The 18,191-nt window shown below is 38.4% G+C and overlaps 3 protein-coding genes across 12 annotated transcripts; 1 reads left to right on the top strand and 2 right to left on the bottom strand.

Annotated features, from left to right (window-relative positions):
- On the bottom strand, positions 1-1,401 carry LOC128506512 (myoglobin-like). Its single transcript, XM_053477013.1, has 4 exons — positions 1,323-1,401; positions 756-841; positions 390-606; positions 1-285 (listed from the first exon to the last, which is right to left on the bottom strand). The coding sequence occupies exons 2-4, from the start codon at positions 836-838 to the stop codon at positions 145-147; spliced, it is 441 nt and encodes a 146-aa protein (XP_053332988.1). The 5' UTR covers positions 839-841; positions 1,323-1,401; the 3' UTR covers positions 1-144.
- A 2,791-nt stretch (positions 1,402-4,192) lies between these two features.
- Positions 4,193-6,031, top strand: LOC128506518 (myoglobin-like). The gene is made up of 4 exons (XM_053477027.1): positions 4,193-4,244; positions 4,949-5,034; positions 5,393-5,609; positions 5,715-6,031. Exons 2-4 carry the CDS (start codon positions 4,952-4,954, stop codon positions 5,853-5,855), a joined length of 441 nt encoding a protein of 146 aa, XP_053333002.1. The 5' UTR covers positions 4,193-4,244; positions 4,949-4,951; the 3' UTR covers positions 5,856-6,031.
- Positions 6,032-14,092: 8,061 nt separating this feature from the next.
- On the bottom strand, positions 14,093-17,985 carry LOC128506516 (myoglobin-like). Of its 10 annotated transcripts, none has more exons than XM_053477021.1 (6): positions 17,906-17,954; positions 17,661-17,708; positions 17,315-17,470; positions 17,016-17,101; positions 14,625-14,841; positions 14,093-14,413 (listed from the first exon to the last, which is right to left on the bottom strand). In XM_053477021.1, exons 4-6 carry the CDS (start codon positions 17,096-17,098, stop codon positions 14,273-14,275), a joined length of 441 nt encoding a protein of 146 aa, XP_053332996.1. In that variant the 5' UTR covers positions 17,099-17,101; positions 17,315-17,470; positions 17,661-17,708; positions 17,906-17,954; the 3' UTR covers positions 14,093-14,272. The 10 variants fall into 10 exon arrangements, with proteins under 10 accessions (XP_053332996.1, XP_053332992.1, XP_053332999.1 ...); XM_053477017.1 differs by having other exon boundaries at positions 17,407-17,470; XM_053477024.1 differs by having other exon boundaries at positions 17,446-17,470.
- Between the last annotated feature and the right edge of the window lie 206 nt (positions 17,986-18,191).

The following is an 18,191-nucleotide window of genomic DNA, read 5'->3' as shown; positions in this document are numbered from 1 at the left end:
TTTAAAAAAAAAAAATTTAACACTATGCAGTTAAACCATTACTTGCAGGAATACAAGTGTCTTGTTTATAGTCTACTCCCACTGGTGGAATAAACATCCATTTACTTTGTCCCAGCAATGTCCGGCACTGTAGGGGACAAATATCTAGCCAGTGAATCCAAGCTCCTTGTAGACGCAGTCGATCTCATGGATAACGACACCCATCACACTTCTGAAAGCATCCTGGGTAGCAGTGTCCCACACCCCCTTCTCCCCAAACACCTTAATGATGACCTCAGTGATCAGCTGATGGAAAGGGAGCAATTGGCATTATTAAAAATGTACCAGAACTTGTAGTAACGCATTTACCAAAGTAAACTTAAGCAAATGTCAATTGAAGTGTTTGTTACCTTGAAGTTGTTAAGGGCAATCTTGTGTTTGTTGGCATGGGTCGTAGCCAGTGGCTTGATGACATCACCAGAGCCTTTTGCCCTGAGGATCTCACCCAGTTTTGTCAGAACAGTTTTGCCATGGTCTGCAACACCTGCATTTCCAGCCAGTTCACCACATGGGATCCCCACAAACTTGGGGAAGAGTTTCTGGGTGTCAGGGTGCTCTGTGAACAGACTATATGGTTTGATAATTTAGTGCCAAATTTACAAAAGTACATCCAAGAGAGAGGCACTTGAACTAAGGTAACAAATGATCATTAATAGCTTCTACTGTTAAACATTGACATGCTAGAATTTAGTTTTTGGAAAAGATTTGGTACTAACCGGGTGAGAACTTCTCCTCCAAAGCCAGCAAGGTTGCTCTCCACTTTTCCCCAGCTGGCCAGAATCAACTCACAGTCAGACATTGTCTACAGACAAAGCATAACAGCATGTGGTCTGAATGACAAACTAGCCGTACACATACCTCATACTCATTTTGTGTTCAAAGAAAGCACATTGATTTTTATACAGTGTTGGCAACATATATTGAGAGACATTTTGCTAAGCCCTGCTCAAAATTCAACCTTAAGGGAGGCTGAAACTACTCTTAATTAGCTGAGTGAACTAATTACTTCAGAAAAAGGCCCAAAACCTGCCTCAACTGTGGAGAAACATTCAACATTGAAAAACTTAAGCCATGATAAAGACCAAACCATAATCATAAAATGCACACATATGCACATCAGAATATTGAAAATGTTAATATTACCTTAGTCATTAAAGTGAAAATTACATTTGCAAAGGTGATTACAACCTCTACACTTTCATAACTCATTTTACAAAACTGACCACAGTCTCATCTGATCAGAACCCCAAACCACCAGAAAGATCACATGTACACAAACTTACCAGAAGAGTGTCAAGATCAGCTAAGATAAGAAAACTATTCTCTGGACTTATCCTGCAGTCTCCTGTCTTTGGCCTTTTATACTTTGGGCCCTACAGCCATTTGTCCCCTCACCTGTCAATCAAACATAAACACTTCTTGTCTAGAAGTTAACCCCATCTTTTTCAATACTCATCTGACCTGAGGATTCTGTATCTCTCTGATTAGTTCTCATTGTTTGTTTATTAGTTTATTGCCTTTTTATTTCTTTTTTTACCTGATTCTTTCTCATAATATCTCTTTCTCATATTTTCTCAAATATACACAAGGCAGTATTTTAACCAACTGGAGCTATTTTTTTTTTTTGTAAATCTCTTGATTTCTGATTGAAATTGACATTTTTATTGACAAATTGTAGTAAATTTTGTTTAGAATTTACTAAAGCACTGTAAGGTTTTATAATATTGTTAGATATTGTAATCTAATAAGAAGATTCCTGTGCCCTGAGAATAGACCCCTCACTGTGCCTACTTATGCCTTCTGTGGTACCACCATGTATATACTGTATCCAGATGAGTATACATTGTTTAAATGTGCTCTCTTTGCTGAAAATAAACAGAGATCATCAGACATCATGCCTGTGTGTGTTTGTTTCTTTCAGTCGATCAGGCCTGGACCGGTGCAGCAGACACAACAAGCTAAAACTTTTCTTTTAGCTTAAAACTTAGTTTGGACACACTTCTTCTTCATTTAAACCTATCACCTGCACAGTCACCAGATCTAAATATTATTGAGCCGCTTTGGGATGTTTTAGCGGAGCGAGTCAGGAAACGTTTTCCTCCACCAGCATCACTCATACCCCTTTTCCATTCTTCCGGCATCCCGTGAAAAAAAATTGGTGTTGGTGCCCTAAAATAAGCACCGAACCGGCCCCTCAACTCCCCTGAATCCGTGACATCACAAGCTGTGGGCGCAATTATAGGGAGCGTTTAAAAAAAAAAAAGGCCCAAAGTCCGTTAATGTGGAGCGCAGATGAAACAAAAGCTCTTTTAGCAATTTGGACATCCGCCGAGATTCAGCAGAAATTGGAAAGTGCTTTAAGCAAATACTAATAAAAAAAATGCTTTAAAAATAGGAAGTGGAAATCATGGAATGACAGATAGACACTGTGTAAAGCCGTTCGCACAGTCTGTCTGGCACTTAAACGCTTCTTACACATGTCTTTAGCTTTCTGGAATATTTAAATTGAATTTTGGCAGCAGTGTGTAGTATTATCTTTTATGTAAAAATGTCAGTTTTATCACTATCATTGATGCTGTCATGTGACCTACAGAAGAAAGGTGTATATTTTTTCATGTTGAGGTGTGGATACATATTTGTTAGACTTAAGCCATTTATATGTTTATAAGTAACTGAAAATACTTAAATGTCAAGACATGTCAGAACCTCTTCAGGGCCTCAAAACACCTTCAGACTCCTAGGGGTTTTAATATCCTTTTTTTGCTGTAAACCAAGAGTGATGTGACTCTTTGCATACACTTAATGTAATTGTCAATAACAGCCTTCCACACCTATGAAATGCTTATAGTTATTATTCAGTATATCATAGAACATCTGGCAAAATATCTAAAAATACTGAAGCAGTAGACTTTGTAAAAATATGTGCGGCACTTTTAAATCATTTGACTACAGCTGTAGGTGGGTCCAAACTAACTAATCCTAGACAACAATAAAATAAAAACGTGTGTTCTATGGATTGTCCCATTTTATTGATGCTTAAAGAAATTAGTTGACTTTTCCTTGTTAAAATGATGTAACAAATTTGCAGCAAGAGTTTAATGGAGGGCGGCCCGGTGGTCTAGTGGTTAGCACTGTCACCTTGCACCTTCAGAGTCCAGGCTCGATTCCTGTCTCTGTGTGCATGGAGTTTGCATGTGCTCCCCGTGCTGGGTGAGTTTCCTCCGGGTACTCCGGTTTCCTCCCACAGTCCAAAGATCTGCAGATTAGGCTGATTGGCATTCCCAAATTGTGTGTGGTGTGTGCATGAGTGTGTGAGTGTGTATGTGTGTGTGCCCTGCAAAGGAATGGCACCCTGTCCAGGGTGTATCCCACCTTCTATCCTAAGCCCCCTGGGATAGGCTCCAGGCACCCCGCGACCCTGAATACCGAATAAAGCGGTTTAGAAGATGACTGAGTTTAATGGAGAACACACAGATATCAAACGTCTAGGGAATAAACCTTAAACGCTGGAATCGTTGGGCAACACTGCAAAGAAATGCCAAATATCTGGAAAAAAACTTTTGTACATTAAATCAAAATTTGTTTTTGTTTCAGTTTTGGTCAGGACATGGGTACAATTCCTTCTGAGGTAGTGTAAGGGGGAAATAAGAATCATTAAACTGCTCTCTCCTGAAGCCAGAGCCATGACTGATCATCCACAGTCTTTCAATAAATATTGTGTGTATTGTAAATCTGTCAAGTTGACCAACACAGCATACATAAGTCCCAGTACTATGAAAAAATCTGTGTGACATGCACTGGCTGAGCTGGGTCACTGTTAAATTATCCTACATGGTGCGTATGTATTAGCATGCACATGAAGGGAGAGAAGGGTGAAAGTGTTACAGAATGAGAAAGAGGGAACATTTGAGAAATTTGAGAAAAATATTAAAAAGAATCAGGTAAAAAAAGTAATAAAAGGGGAAAAAAAACTAATAAACAAACAATGAGAACTAATCAGAGAGATACAGAATCCTCAGGTCAGATGAGTATTGAAAAAGATGGGGTTAATTTCTAGACAAGAAGTGTTTATGTTTGATTGACAGGTGAGGGGACAAATGGCTGTAGGGCCCAAAGTATAAAAGGCCAAAGACAGGAGACTGCAGCATTGCAGGATAAGTCCAGAGAACAGTTTTCTTATCTTAGCTGATCTTGACACTCTTCTGGTAAGTTTGTGTACATGTGATCTTTCTGGTGTTTTGGTCAGATGAGACTGTGGTCAGTTTTGTAAAATAACTCATAAAAATGTGGAGGTTCTAATCACCTCTGTAAATGTAAATTTCACTTTAATTATTGAGGCAATTAGTAAAATTTTCAATATTCTAATGTGTGTTTTATACTTGTGTGCATTTTGTGTGATAATGGTTTGGCCTTTATCATGGCTTAAGTTATTAAATTTTGAATGTTTCTCCACAGTTGAGGCAGGTTTTAGGCCTTTTTTTCTAAAGTAATTAGTTCACTCAGCTAATTAATAGTAGTTTCAGCCTCCCTTAAGGTTGAATTTTGAGCAGGGCTTAGCCTTGTCTCTCAGTATATGTTGAAGGTGTGTCTGTAGTGCATTTAAGCATATCCTGCAACAGTTAGAGCCACAAACCTGGATGGGACAGGGGTAGCAGTTCTAGCACATATCCTTTTTTCAGCAAGGAAATGCCAGTTTCTTAGCCCTAGTATAGACCCTGACCTAGTACATAGATGTACAGTACCTTCAACCTACATTGCCTGTAAATTCTTGTAGCCCAAGATTCTCAACTCTCAATTTGCCAACAATGTATAGAAATCAATGTGCTTTATTTGAATACAAAAATTAGTATGGGGTATGTGTACTGCTAGTTTGTCATTTAGACCACATGCTGTTTTGCTTTGTCTGCAGACAATGTCTGACTGTGAGTTGATTCTGGCCAGCTGGGGAAAAGTGGAAAGCAACCTTGCTGGCTATGGAGGAGAAGTTCTCACCCGGTTAGTACCAAATCTCTCTTCTGAAAACTAAGTTTTAGCATGTCAATGGCTTATATTATAAGCTATTAATAGAGATCACTGCTGTTCATTGCTTTAATATGAGGAAGAGGTGATTTAATCAGCTGTAACTTTGTTTTTAACCAGGTTTCCATTTGCTTTAATATAATTGAGGAGAGGGATGAGGACATGGACAATAGCATCCATTTTCCCCTCATTGGTTTTCAAGGGAACCAGAAATTTAAGAGCCTAGACTGCTACCTTTCTTCCAGCTTTTTTTTAAACCTTAGGTCAAGTGCCCCTCCTTCCTCTCAGATCTTGTACTTTTGTAAATTTGGCACTAAATTATCAAACCATACAGTCTGTTCACAGAGCACCCTGACACCCAGAAACTCTTCCCCAAATTTGTGGGGATCCCATGTGGTGAACTGGCTGGACATGCAGGTGTTGCAGACCATGGCAAAACTGTTCTGACAAAACTGGGTGAGATCCTCAAGGCAAAAGGCTCTAGTGATGTCATCAAGCCACTGGCTACAACCCATGCCAACAAACACAAGATTGCCCTTAACAACTTCAAGGTAACAAACACTTTAATTTACATTTGCTTAAGTTTACTTCGATAAATGCATTACCACAAGTCCTGGTACATTTTTAATAATGCCAAATTGCTCCCTTTCCATCAGCTGATCACTGACGTCATCATTAAGGTGTTTGGGGAGAAGGGGGTGTGGGACACTGCTACCCAGGATGCTTTCAGAAGTGTGATGGGTGTCGTCGTCAACGAGATCGACTGTGTCTACAAGGAGCTTGGATTCACTGGCTAGATATTTGTCCCCTACAGTGCTGGACATTGCTGGGACGAAGTAAATGGGTGTTCATTCCACCAGTGGGAGTAGACTGTAAACAAGATGCTTGTATTCCTGCATAGTGTTGATCTTACTGTCAAGTTTAAGCAATAATGTGATGAGCCTCAGTAAAGCAGTTCTTATACCAGATCAAATGTGTTGCACATTTCTTTACATAATCACTACAGTACACTGGGTGACTCCCTTTCCTTTTTTTTTTTTTTTTTAAGTGTGGTGGGGGGGCTTAAATACAAATTAAACCTATAGGTTCTGGTAATGTACTTTACTAGATGCCCATCATAAGTCAAACCAGTTAAATTTAAATGAGCAGTAAAATGGGCCTCTTGCCTATTAAAAGCAAGTTGTTTCATACAAGTGAGTTGTTACTCACTGTTGTACGACTACTGTAACATGAAATGAATAACCCTTATTAAAGTAAATAGTGGTAAAATTAGAGTCCCTTAAGTTCTCTTAATTGAATAAATATTGGCAATCCATATGGATTAATTGCTATTTATTTTGACTTTTGAAATGTCCATCTACATTTTATACCGTTGAATTAAAAGCACAATTTAATTAAACAGGATGTAGAAAATTATTTAAATCTAATTATATTGGTGAGTCACATGTTTCAAGTATTGGCTTATAAAACTTGGAGTCATACTATATGCACCTTCATATGTCCAAGAGAGATTGCCCACACAGTGTTTTTGCACCTGTGTGTCCAGAGATTTTTAACACATGGCAAATATAAATACAAATGATTTTCTTTGAGAATCAGTGATCTATTCATTTACCTAAGTCAAGGTCATCTATTTTAACACCACTATTAAATGAAAAATTATTTTGGATGGATTGGCTTTGGGGTATTTCTCAATACAGAAACATTCTGGAATATGAGCCCACTCACATTTCACAAATTTGTGGCTGGTGCAGTTTACTGGAGAACCCACAGGAATCTTGGTTTTAGGACTGAACCTTGGTAGTTCTTTACCAAGAAAGAAAAATCTTAAGTTTAAGCAGCAATTTTGTTTAAGTTTTTATGGGCATGAATAGGGTTTAATTTCTACTAAAATCTAATGTCGATTGCATTTTACTGCAGATTTTTGTAACTATTGATTTAAATTACGTAGACATAGGCTCTTGATACATCACGTTACATAGATTAAAATTATACTGCTTTAGACTGTTAAAGAATTGATAACGTGATTAGTTCTATGTAAATTGAAGCCATTTGTGTAAACTTTTTTTTGTTCGTGTGTTTACGTTCTGTAATCTGTGATTCGTTTATCATTCATTTTGTGTGTCAGCCCACACCACCCTTTTTATATATACAGGGGTTGGACAATGAAACTAAAATGCCAATAATTAATTAGTATGCTGCACAGTAGGACCTCCTTTTGCGGCCAATACAACATCAATTTGTCTTGGGAATGAGAGATTCCTGCACAGAAGTCCTGCACAGTGGCCAGAGGGACTTTTAGTCATTCTTCTTGCAGAATAGTGGTCAGGTCACTACGTGATGCTGGGGGAGGAAAACGTTTCCTGACTCGCTCCGCTAAAACATGCCAAAGTGGCTCAATAGTATTTAGATCTGATGACTGTGCAGGTGTTAGGTTTAAATGAAAAAGTATGTCCAAGTTAAGTTTTAAGCTAAGAGAAGAAGAGTTTTAGCTTGTGTCCGCTGCACCTTGATACACTTACCAGACAGGGCCCAATCGGGTGGAAGAAACACACACACACAAGAAACACACACACACACACGCACCTTACAGCAGGCTATGGGAGATGTTCAACTTTACTTTTCATGTTCATCAGACCACTCGGTCACCAGTCTTGCTGTGTGTATTGGTGCATTATCATCCTGATACTTGGTACCACCTTCAGGATACAATGTTTAAACCATTGGGTGCACATGGTCATCCAGAATGGTTTGGTAGTCCTTGGCAGTGATGCGCCCATCTAGCACATGTATTGGGCCTAGGGAATGCCATGATATTGCAGCCCAAACCATTACTTATCCATCCCCATGGTTTACTCTGGGCATGTCTGGGTGGTACGCTTCTTTGGGGCTTCTCCACACCGTAACTTTCCTGGATGTGTCCCAAAAGACAGTGAAGGTGGACTTATCAGAGAACATTACATGTTTCACATTTTCCACAGCCCAAGATTTTCGCTGCTGGCACCATTGAAGCCGAAATTTGGCATTTGCATGAGTGACCAAAGGTTTGGCTATAGCAACCTGGCCATGTACATTGACCCTGTGGAGCCCCTGACAGTTTCCATGGAAACAGAAGAGTTGAGTTGCGCATTTAATTCTGCAGTGAGTTGGGCAGCTGTGGTTTCATGTTTTTTGGATACAATCTAGGTTAGCTCCCGGACATCCCTTTTCGACAGCTTCCACTTGCGTTCACAGTAACTCCTGTTTGATGTGGTTCATCCTCCTTTGTGGTATGCTGACATTACCCTGGATACCATGGCTCTTCATACATCACAAAAACTTGCTGTCTTGGTCACAGATGCGCCAGCGAGACACGCACCAACAATTTGTCCTCTTTAAAACTCTATGTTACCCATAATAATGTGTGCATTGTAATATTTTAAGCAAAACTGTGCTATTACTCTGCTAATTAAACCGTCACACTCCACTCTTACTGGTGGAATCAATGAAGATTGGCCACCATGCTGGCCATATTTAGCCATGAAACCTCCAACACTAAATTGGCCAGTGTTTTAGTTACATTGTCCAACCCCTGTATAAACCGCACCCACAACTCATGAAGCATTGCATATGTTTGTTTTCATAATTGAATTTCCAATGAAAAGTTAGTAACAAAAAATTTCGTCACTCCTTTGGCTGTGGTCCTTTTAACTTGTAGTTGGCATTTAGGAAGTTGAATGAGCAGCATCTATAGATCTCATTCCATATCTGTGGCCTTTAAAAAAAAAAAATTATTAAAACCGGTTCAGTCAGAGAAGGTCTGCGACATCTGCATTCCCAGCCAGTTTACTACATGGGATCCCCACAAACTTGGGGAAGTTTCTGGATTATTTACAGTGTGTTCATATGAATGATCATTCAACATTAAAAACTTTGACATTATAAATCTATAATATCTATGCATAGCTAACTATTAAAGTGTGTATACATTTTTTGCATTATTATGTACATACACATACACACACTGTCAGATACCTAAATTTAAGATAGTTTTGTTGTTAAGTTGTTTTATTTTCAGTGTGCAATATTCCTCTTGAAATTTTAACATTTTAATCTGCATTTTTACCTCTCTTGTTTTAGTTGATCCAGTGTTAATTCCTCATCGTTGGAATTGTACAGTTTTGGGCATGAACCCTCCACTGGGCCACTCAGACCAGAGATCAATAGCGGCCAGTCAATAAGGGGCGCTGGGGCACCACCCGCTTAAAGTTAGGCAGAGAAGAATGCTACTTTAACGTGTAATTATTTAACATAATAATTATTTATTTTAATAATTTTGGATTAAGTATAAGAAACATAATTACAATTCCACAGTCTGAAGTTATATCAGATCACTGTCTTGTCTCGATTAAAGTGTCTCATAGTAATAATGTACGCACAGCACCGCGCTACCGCCTTAAACGTACATTCACATCAAATACCACACAGAGCTTTATTGATAATCTTCCAGAGTTATCAACTTTGATTGGATTGCCATTTGATTCCACAGAACTCGATCAAGCGACTAAATATCTAGAGTCAACACTTCGTCATAGCTTAGATAATGTAGCTCCAGGTAAAAGAAAAATGATTAGAGATAAGAAACTCGCTCCTTGGTATAACGATCACACACGCACTCTAAAACAAACCGCTCGGAAATTAGAACGCAAATGGCGTCAAACTAAATTGTTAGTTTTCCAAATAGCATGGAAAGAGAGCATCCTGAACTATAGAAGAGCTCTCAGTGCTGCTAGGTCAATGTATCTCTCCACTCTTATAGAAAATAACAAAAATAATCCTAGATTTTTATTTGATACCATAGCTAAATTAACTAAAAACAAGACCACTGCAGAAATCTCCACAACAACAACGTACAGTAGTGAGGACTTCATGAACTTTTTCAATAACAAAAATATTAGGCAAAAAATTCAGGCTTTAAAACCAGACAATTTAAGTGATACAGATGATAAATTAATCATATCACATCAGAACCTAGAATACTTTACTCCCGTTGAAGCGAGTGAACTAATTTCACTCATCTTCTCTTCAAAATCGTCAAACTGTGAATTAGATCCTATACCGACACATTTTCTCAAGCAGACAGTTCCAGCAATAACAGAACCCCTGTTAAAAGTAATTAACTGTTCACTCAGCAGTGGGTATGTTCCTAAATCGTTTGAATTAGCAGTTATTAAACCACTAATCAAAAAACCTGACCTTAACCCCTGTCAGCTTTCCAATTACAGGCCGATATCAAACCTCCCGTTTATCTCTAAAATTCTGAAAAAGGTAGTATCACAACAGCTATGTTCATATCTACATAGGAATAGCATACATCAACTGTATCAGTCAGGATTTAGGCCTCATCACAGCACAAAGACAGCACTCGTTAAAGTAGTAAATGACCTCCTAGTGGCCTCTGATCAGGGTTGTGTCACTATACTTGTGTTACTCGACCTCAGTGCAGCTTTTGACACTATTGATCATGGTATTCTCCTTCACAGATTAGAAAATGTAGTAGTAATTAAGGGAATGGCCCTCTTATGGCTCAGATCCTATTTGACTGATCATTATCAGTTTGTAGATTTAGATGGTGACCATTCCTCATGTTCTCAAGTTGAGTTTGGTGTTCCACAGGGTTCTGTTTTAGGCCCACTGCTTTTTTCCCTTTACATGCTTCCTCTAGGCAACATAATTCGTAAACATGGTATTAGTTTTCATTGTTATCCTGATGACACACAAGTATACGTTTCAGCAAAACCAGATGAGAAAATCCAGCTTACTAAAGTTGAGCAATGTGTGCAGGACATAAAAGATTGGATGTTAATTAATTTCCTTCTGCTTAATCCTGATAAGACAGAAGTTCTAGTCATAGGACCACAAGCAGCTAGAAGTAAGCTTTCTGATCACACTGTGATTTTAAATGGCCTTTCTGTTCCATCAAGTGCAACAGTAAAAGACCTCGGTGTGATTATAGATTCCAGCCTTTCATTTGAAGCACATGTAGATAATATTACCAGGATAGCATTCTTTCACCTCAAAAATATTGCCAAGATAAGAAATATATTGTCACTAAACGATGCAGAAAAACTAGTTCATGCTTTTATCACGTCTAGGTTGGATTATTGTAACGCCTTACTGTCTGGTTGTTCAACTAGGTGCTCAAAGAAGCTTCAATTAGTCCAGAATGCAGCAGCGAGAGTCCTCACTCCAACCAGAAGATATGAGCACATCACCCCACGCGTATTATTAAAACTACAGCAAGGGGCAGAGCTTTGGTGATTGGTTGCCTTACATCTCTGGAAGCCCTCATGTTTGTGTTCCTTCTGGGTCTCTCTTTTTAGTTATGCTGTCATAGTTAGTCCTGCCGGAGTCTCTGCTTGCACTCTGCACTAAATATGCATTCACTTTTTACATTGTTCGACTGTGACCATACCTAACTGTTATTTCCCCATCTCTTTGCTCTCTCCTTTTCTGCTCTCTCCTCTCTCTCTCTCTCCCTCTCTCCTTTTTCCTCTACCTATCTCTCTGTCGAGCTATACATGTCGCTCCTGAGCTGCCAGTGATCCAGACCCCCTCTGCCCGCTGGACCTCTCTAACTCATCCTGGAGTCCTGCTTCTGGTTGGAGATCTCATCACATGGGAGCCCCCGTGTGGTCTGCCTGGAATGCATGTGGTGACTGGGGTTGGTTCCACTTTTCCATGAAGGTGGTCCTGTCCACGACTGATGCAGACAGCTGTTCTCTGAGGACCTGTGACTTCAGTCGCTTCAGTCTACCTGAGCCTCCAGGAACAAACTGGACTTTAATCTTACACATCTCCTCTTATACTGAACTTCCAGTCTCGCATATTATTATGCACATCAAACCCTGCTATCTGTTTTCACCCAGATGAGGATGGGTTCCCTGTTGAGTCTGGTTCCTCTCAAGGTTTCTTCCTATTACCATCTCAGGAAGTTTTTCCTTGCTACTGTCGCCGTCGTCCTAGGCTTGCTCATCAGGGACAATCATATAATTTTGATTCATACAAATTCACATTTCATACAAACTTAATTCTTTTGATTGTGTAAAGCTGCTTTGTGATGATGTAAATCGTTAAAAGCGCTATACAAATAAAATTGAATTGAATTGAATAATGAAATAAAGTAATTTAGTTACATAATTACACTGTATTTTTTTTTATAATTTATTTATAATAAATAAAAAAAAAAAATTTAAACGGTATTACGTTCATTTTTGCCGGACAAACGAGTGGCTATGTAGGCACATAAATTTCTGAAAAGCATGTGATTTAAGGCTGAGCTCTAATTAAAATTTTCAAATCATCCTGAACCCTCCCACTTTTGATCTTAGAGAATCAATACTGTTTTTAAATATGTGGGCTCAGGTGATTGGACCATTCTCAACGAGTCTTATTAACAGTCAGCAGATTGTTAGTTAATGTATTAAATAGTGATTGATGTGGAAGCCAGCTAAATATGAGAAAAAAAAAAAAAATACCCCTTTGCATGGCGATCGGACTATGAAACAGGCAATTAATTAAAAGTTTAGTTTTAATTTTGTTTGCTTATTTGTTTATTTATATTTGATTATTGATATACAGGCTACAATGATTGTGTTATAATTATTTCTTAGCTGTAGTAGAATGCATTTCATCTCTACTCATCATTTATGACCTTAAAAGGTAAAAAGCTGACCTTGGGCTGATAAAGACATACTGTCAGAACATAACAGTTACAGAAACGGGATATCAAGAGTTTTGATGCATGTAAATGTTAAAAATTTATCTTCATTTGGGTACAAGATTCTTGTACTCTTGTTTTTCTTTGAACCTCTTGCTTAGTTATTCTCATTCACAGAGATGGGTAGTAACGAGTTACATTTACTTAAGTAATTTAAAAATACATTTGTGAGTAGGTTTACTGCACCATACTTTTACTTGAGTAGATTTGTGGCAAAAAAACGCTACTCTTACTTCGCTACATTCGGCTACAATCAACTCGTTACTTTTCGAAACTTTTATTCTACACATTAGATATTCTTTGTTTTTGCCAGAGAAATGCAGCTGGTGAATTCACCACATGACTCTGTTCTACCAATCAGCCACAATAACAATAATCACAAGTGGTCAAATGACCAAACAGAAACGCTGCATATAGAGGGGGGAAAAATTTAGCCATGGTAGACAGCAAGGGAAACATATCGTAGTTAGTTTAGCATTATGTTGTGAATAAAGTAAGGTTAGGAAATGTGTTTCTTGTGCCTTAATTTGCTATTTTGTAAAGATATGGGTTTTTTTTATTTGTAAATGTTAGAATTTGTACATTATTAAATCATTGTGTGGCTGCTTACATAATTATTTTCAAAATGACATGAATAAAACAATTGCTCAGTACTTGAGAAGTCTTTTCACCGAATACTTTTTACTCTTGAGTAATATTCTGGATGACCATTTTTTACTTCTACTTGAGTAATATTTTGAAGTAAAAGTATTCTTACCCATGTACAATTTTTGGCTACTCTACCCACCTCAGCTTATCCATCTTACATTGCTTTATTTTGCTTAACTTGTAACTGCTTGCATTTTAATTCAATTAAAGTACTACCTCCCATAGTGAGGCTTTTCACTTTGTCATGAAAAAAAAAAAAAAGGGATGTCACATGCTTTTCTTGGTGCAGTCCTACTCCTGACTGAAAAAAAAAAAAAAAAGGAAACTTTATAACTTATGACCTAGTCTGAGCTAGGAATATTTTTATCCTAAATTTACTTTGAGCACAATTCCAACAAGTGATTCTAAGATGCTTAGTAAACACTAGTCCAGAGCTCTCCTACATTTTGGTAGTGACTTTCTATCTTTAGAGATGTTCATTAATTGCTCTTACTATAATAACATTGGGATTCAATCACTAACAATTTTGACCACTAAGGAACTTATTTCTGTATGGAGACACAAATATAGTCCCAGGAATGTTTCTTTCCTTTATATTCAGTCTGTGAAATGCATTCAGTCCAAAAGTACAAGTCAATGAAGCACTGCTTTAATGAAGATCACATGTTAACATTTACAAGTGCTTACATTTCTACATTACTTGCAGAAATATCATACAAGTTTCTTGTTTGTTTATTAAGCCAGTGGGAATAGAGTGCATGCATTTCCATGGCCTCGATGTCAGGGACAGGATGGGATAAAGGTCATCTAGCCAGTAAAGCCAAGCTCCTTGTAGACGCAGTCGATCTCACTGACGACAACATCCATCACCTTTCTGAAAGCTTCCTGGGTAGCAGTGTCCCACACGCCCTTCTCCCCGAACACCTTAATGATGACCTCAGTAATCAGCTGACAGAAAAAGCAATTGACATTAGAGGCGTGTCATCAGTAGCAAGTAAACTTATATATATATATACATATATATACATTATATATATATATATATATATATATATATATATATATATATATATATATATATATATATATATATATATATATATATATATATATATATATATATATATATATATATATATATATTTTTTTTTTTTGTTACCTTGAAGTTGTTGAGGGCAATCTTGTGTTTGTTGGCATGGGTTGTAGCCAGTGGCTTGATGACATCACTAGAGCCTTTTGCCTTGAGGATCTCACCCAGTTTTGTCAGAACAGTTTTGCCATGGTCTGCAACACCTGCATTTCCAGCCAGTTCACCAGATGGGATCCCCACAAACTTGGGGAAGAGTTTCTGGGTGTCAGGGTGCTCTGTAAACAGACTATCCAGAATGTGTGCATATGAATTATTGACAGTATTAAAGTTTGGGCTATAAATTAACAAAAAGTACTAGATCAACATGGCTTGAGAACCATAAGGAAAGCACCATCATATGGCAGTCTAGGCTCTCTGTTGGTTCCTTTCAAGACCAATGAGGTAAGAGGAAGAAATAAATACTATTGAGAATGCCCTCACCCATCCCCTTATAATATTCATTAGGACAAATGGACACCCAAACGTTCAAAACCCTCACTTAAAAAAAAAAAAAAAAAAAAAAGAAAAGCTCACTCAACAAGGGACATGCACTATGAAAACTAAACCTTGCACAATAAATAAAATCAAAATGATAAGTAGAAAAAAAAGGTATGAACAGCCATGTGTCAGATGCTGATCACCTTATTATTTGGCTTAACCTTTAACCAGGCACTGGTTAAAAACCACAAGGAAACAAAAAGGTACAAGCCATTTAGATGGCAATCTAGGCTCTCTCTCAAAGTGCTGGTTCCTGTCAAGACAAAAAGGGAAAAAAAAAAATAAATAATTCTCCATGCCCTCAACCTTTTTCTCAAATACATAAATTAGAGCAAATGAAAACCCAGCAGTTTGCAGAACTACTGCACAGGACCTAAAACACTTCATTACTGATTGATAAAGTATGGCTATCCTGCCTCAGATTACAGCAATCTGAATGGTTTGTCAATAGCCATCACAAACTGTAAATCATCATAATTTTTAACCATGATGATTGACCTGCTAGAGAGGTGGCAGTAGAGTTTCTGACAAGTTTGTTTAAAAGATCTTGGAGAGTGAGAGGATTCCAGAGGAATGGAGGAGAAGTGTATTGGTGCCAATTTTTAAGAACAAGGGAGATGTGCAAAGCTGTGGCAATTAGAGGTAAAAAGCTAATTAGCCAGACAATAAAGCTGTGGGAAAGAGTAGTGAAAGCTAGGTTAAGGGCAGAGGTGAGCATTTGTGAGCAGCAATATGGTTTTATGCCTAGAAAGAGTACATCAGATGCAGTATTTGCTTTGAGGATGCTGGCGGATAAGTACAGAGAAGGTAACGGAGTTGCATTGTGTCTTTTTAGATTTAGAGAAAGCATATGACAGGGTGCCAAGAGAGGAGCTGTGGTATTGTATGAGAAGGTCTGGAGTGGCAGTGAAGTATGTTAGAGTAGTGCAGGACATGTATGAGAGCTGTAGGACAGTGGTAAGATGTGCTGTAGGTGTGACAGAAGAGTTCAAAGTGGAGGTGGGTCTGCATCAAGGATCGGCTCTAAGCCCCTTTTTGTTTGCTCTGGTGATGGACAGGATGACAGATGAGGTAAGACAGGAGTCCCCATGGACTATGATGTTTGCAGATGACATTGTGCTCTGTAGCGAGAGCAGGGAACAGGTGGAGGAAAATTTGGAGAGGTGGAGGTATGCTCTGGAAAGCAGAGGAATGAAGGCTAGCCGCAGCAAGCCAGAATACATGTGTGTAAATGAGAGGGATCCAGGAGGATCAGTAAGGCTACAGGGAGCAGAGGTAAAGAAGGTGCAGGATTTTAAGTACTTAGGGTCAACGGTCCAGAGCAACGGAGAGTGTTCAAAGGAGGTGAACAGGCAGGTTGGAATGGGTGGAGAAAAGTGTCAGGTGTGTTGTGCGATAAAAGAGTACCAGCGAGAATGAAAGGAAAGGTGTACAGGACAGTAGTGAAACCAGCAATGCTCTACGGCTTAGAGACAGTGGCACTGAAGAATAGACAGGAGGCAGAGTTGGAGGAAGCAGAGCTGAAGATGTTGAGGTTCTCCTTGGGAGTGACAAGGATGGATAGGATCAAGAATGAGTTTATCAGAGGGACAACCCATGTTAGATGTTTTGGAGATAAAGTCAGAGAGGCCAGATTGAGGTGGTTTGGACATGTTCAGAAGAGAAATTGTGAATATATTGGTAGAAGGATGCTGAGGTTGGAACTGCCAGGCAGGAGGTCTAGAGGAAGACCAAAGAGGAGATTTATGGATGCAGTGAGAGAGGACATGAAGTTAGTTGGTGTAAGAGAAGAGGATGCAGAGGATAGGGTTAGATGGAGGCAGATGATTCGCTGTGGCGACCCCTGAAAGGGAACAGCCGAAAGACAAAGAAGAAGAAGATTGACCTGCTAGAAAAGTTTAGAAAATGTGGATTGGTACTAACCGGGTGAGAACTTCTCCTCCATAGGCAGCAAGGTTGCTTTCCACTTTTCCCCAGCTGGCCAGAATCAACTCACAGTCAGACATTGTCTGCAGACAAAGCATAGCATTTGGCCAGATACCAAAGGTCAGGAAATTAAACAAGTACCCATACCAACTACTCCGTTATCTTGTATTCAATAATTAAAATAAATGTACAATTTATTTTAAAAGCATTCATCACTTGGAACCCAGGGTCTCCCTGCACCTTTCACATTTGCCAGACACTCTGACTTACATAAGCGGTTTAAAATAGATCCTTACACTGGTTTACTAGGACATAAACTAGAAGAACCAGTCAAACACTGTTGGCTGAGAAAATCTGCAGCAGACTAGCAGCTCCAGAATCAACCTACCACCCGTGTTTAGGAGTAAGACAACAGTGGAGGGCTCACAGTTTGAAAGATCTTCCTCTGCTTTCTGAGAAAAAAAAAAAAAAAAAAAAAAGACTGAAACTACTCTTGATTAAAATCACCTGAGAAAAACTAATTGCCTTAGACCTACTTTCATCATACTGCAAAATCAACACTTCAGGACAATGATAAACTACAGAACCAACTGCTTAAAAAATAAATTAATATAAATAAATAAATAAAAAAAACTCACCTACCTCACCAGGGGAGAAAAATCCAAGTTAGAAAAACTTGATTATACACTCCTGTGCAACCCACACAAGCCATTATCATCTTAGAATGTTGAACATTTTTTTGATTGCTTTAAATAAATTAAAGTGAAATTTAAAGTTGCAAATAGTCTTACAGCCTTCACATTTTTGTGACTTGTTTAACAAAACTGATCACAGTACCATAAAAAAAAGAACCCCCACCCACCTAAACCATAACCTCACACACTTACCAGGAGATTGTAGCAATCAGCTAAGATAAGAAAATGTTCTTCAGTCTCGACCTGCAGTGCCTCTGTCGCCCTAATTTTGGCCTTTTATACTTTTGGCCCTACAAACATTTGTCCCTAAAAATGTCAATCAAATATATCAACATATCCAGAACAACTCATCTGTTAACCCCGCCCCATTTAATTCCCATCCCACCTCAGGATTTTCTATCTCTCCAACAGTTTCCTTTTTCTTTTGTGCCCTACATTTTTATTATTTTGTTACCTATTTGTAGATGTTGTTGCACAG

This window comes from Clarias gariepinus, chromosome 18 (genome assembly GCF_024256425.1).
Source record: "Clarias gariepinus isolate MV-2021 ecotype Netherlands chromosome 18, CGAR_prim_01v2, whole genome shotgun sequence".
NCBI lineage: Eukaryota > Metazoa > Chordata > Actinopteri > Siluriformes > Clariidae > Clarias > Clarias gariepinus.
This window is presented reverse-complemented; position numbering and strand designations above follow the sequence as displayed.

What these genes read in the sequence shown, in the direction of transcription:
- LOC128506518 (XM_053477027.1), top strand. Translation starts at nt 4,952, where the DNA reads ATGTCTGACTGTGAGTTGATTCTGGCCAGCTGGGGAAAAGTGGAAAGC. An exon ending in GGAGGAGAAGTTCTCACCCG is followed by an intron (nt 5,035 to 5,392) that starts GTTAGTACCAAA and finishes CAAACCATACAG; the next exon opens with TCTGTTCACAGAGCACCCTG. An exon ending in TTGCCCTTAACAACTTCAAG is followed by an intron (nt 5,610 to 5,714) that starts GTAACAAACACT and finishes CCTTTCCATCAG; the next exon opens with CTGATCACTGACGTCATCAT.
- LOC128506512 (XM_053477013.1), bottom strand. Translation starts at nt 838, where the DNA reads ATGTCTGACTGTGAGTTGATTCTGGCCAGCTGGGGAAAAGTGGAGAGC. An exon ending in GGAGGAGAAGTTCTCACCCG is followed by an intron (nt 607 to 755) that starts GTTAGTACCAAA and finishes CAAACCATATAG; the next exon opens with TCTGTTCACAGAGCACCCTG. An exon ending in TTGCCCTTAACAACTTCAAG is followed by an intron (nt 286 to 389) that starts GTAACAAACACT and finishes CCTTTCCATCAG; the next exon opens with CTGATCACTGAGGTCATCAT.
- LOC128506516 (XM_053477022.1), bottom strand. Translation starts at nt 17,098, where the DNA reads ATGTCTGACTGTGAGTTGATTCTGGCCAGCTGGGGAAAAGTGGAAAGC. An exon ending in GGAGGAGAAGTTCTCACCCG is followed by an intron (nt 14,842 to 17,015) that starts GTTAGTACCAAT and finishes CATTCTGGATAG; the next exon opens with TCTGTTTACAGAGCACCCTG. An exon ending in TTGCCCTCAACAACTTCAAG is followed by an intron (nt 14,414 to 14,624) that starts GTAACAAAAAAA and finishes TTTTTCTGTCAG; the next exon opens with CTGATTACTGAGGTCATCAT.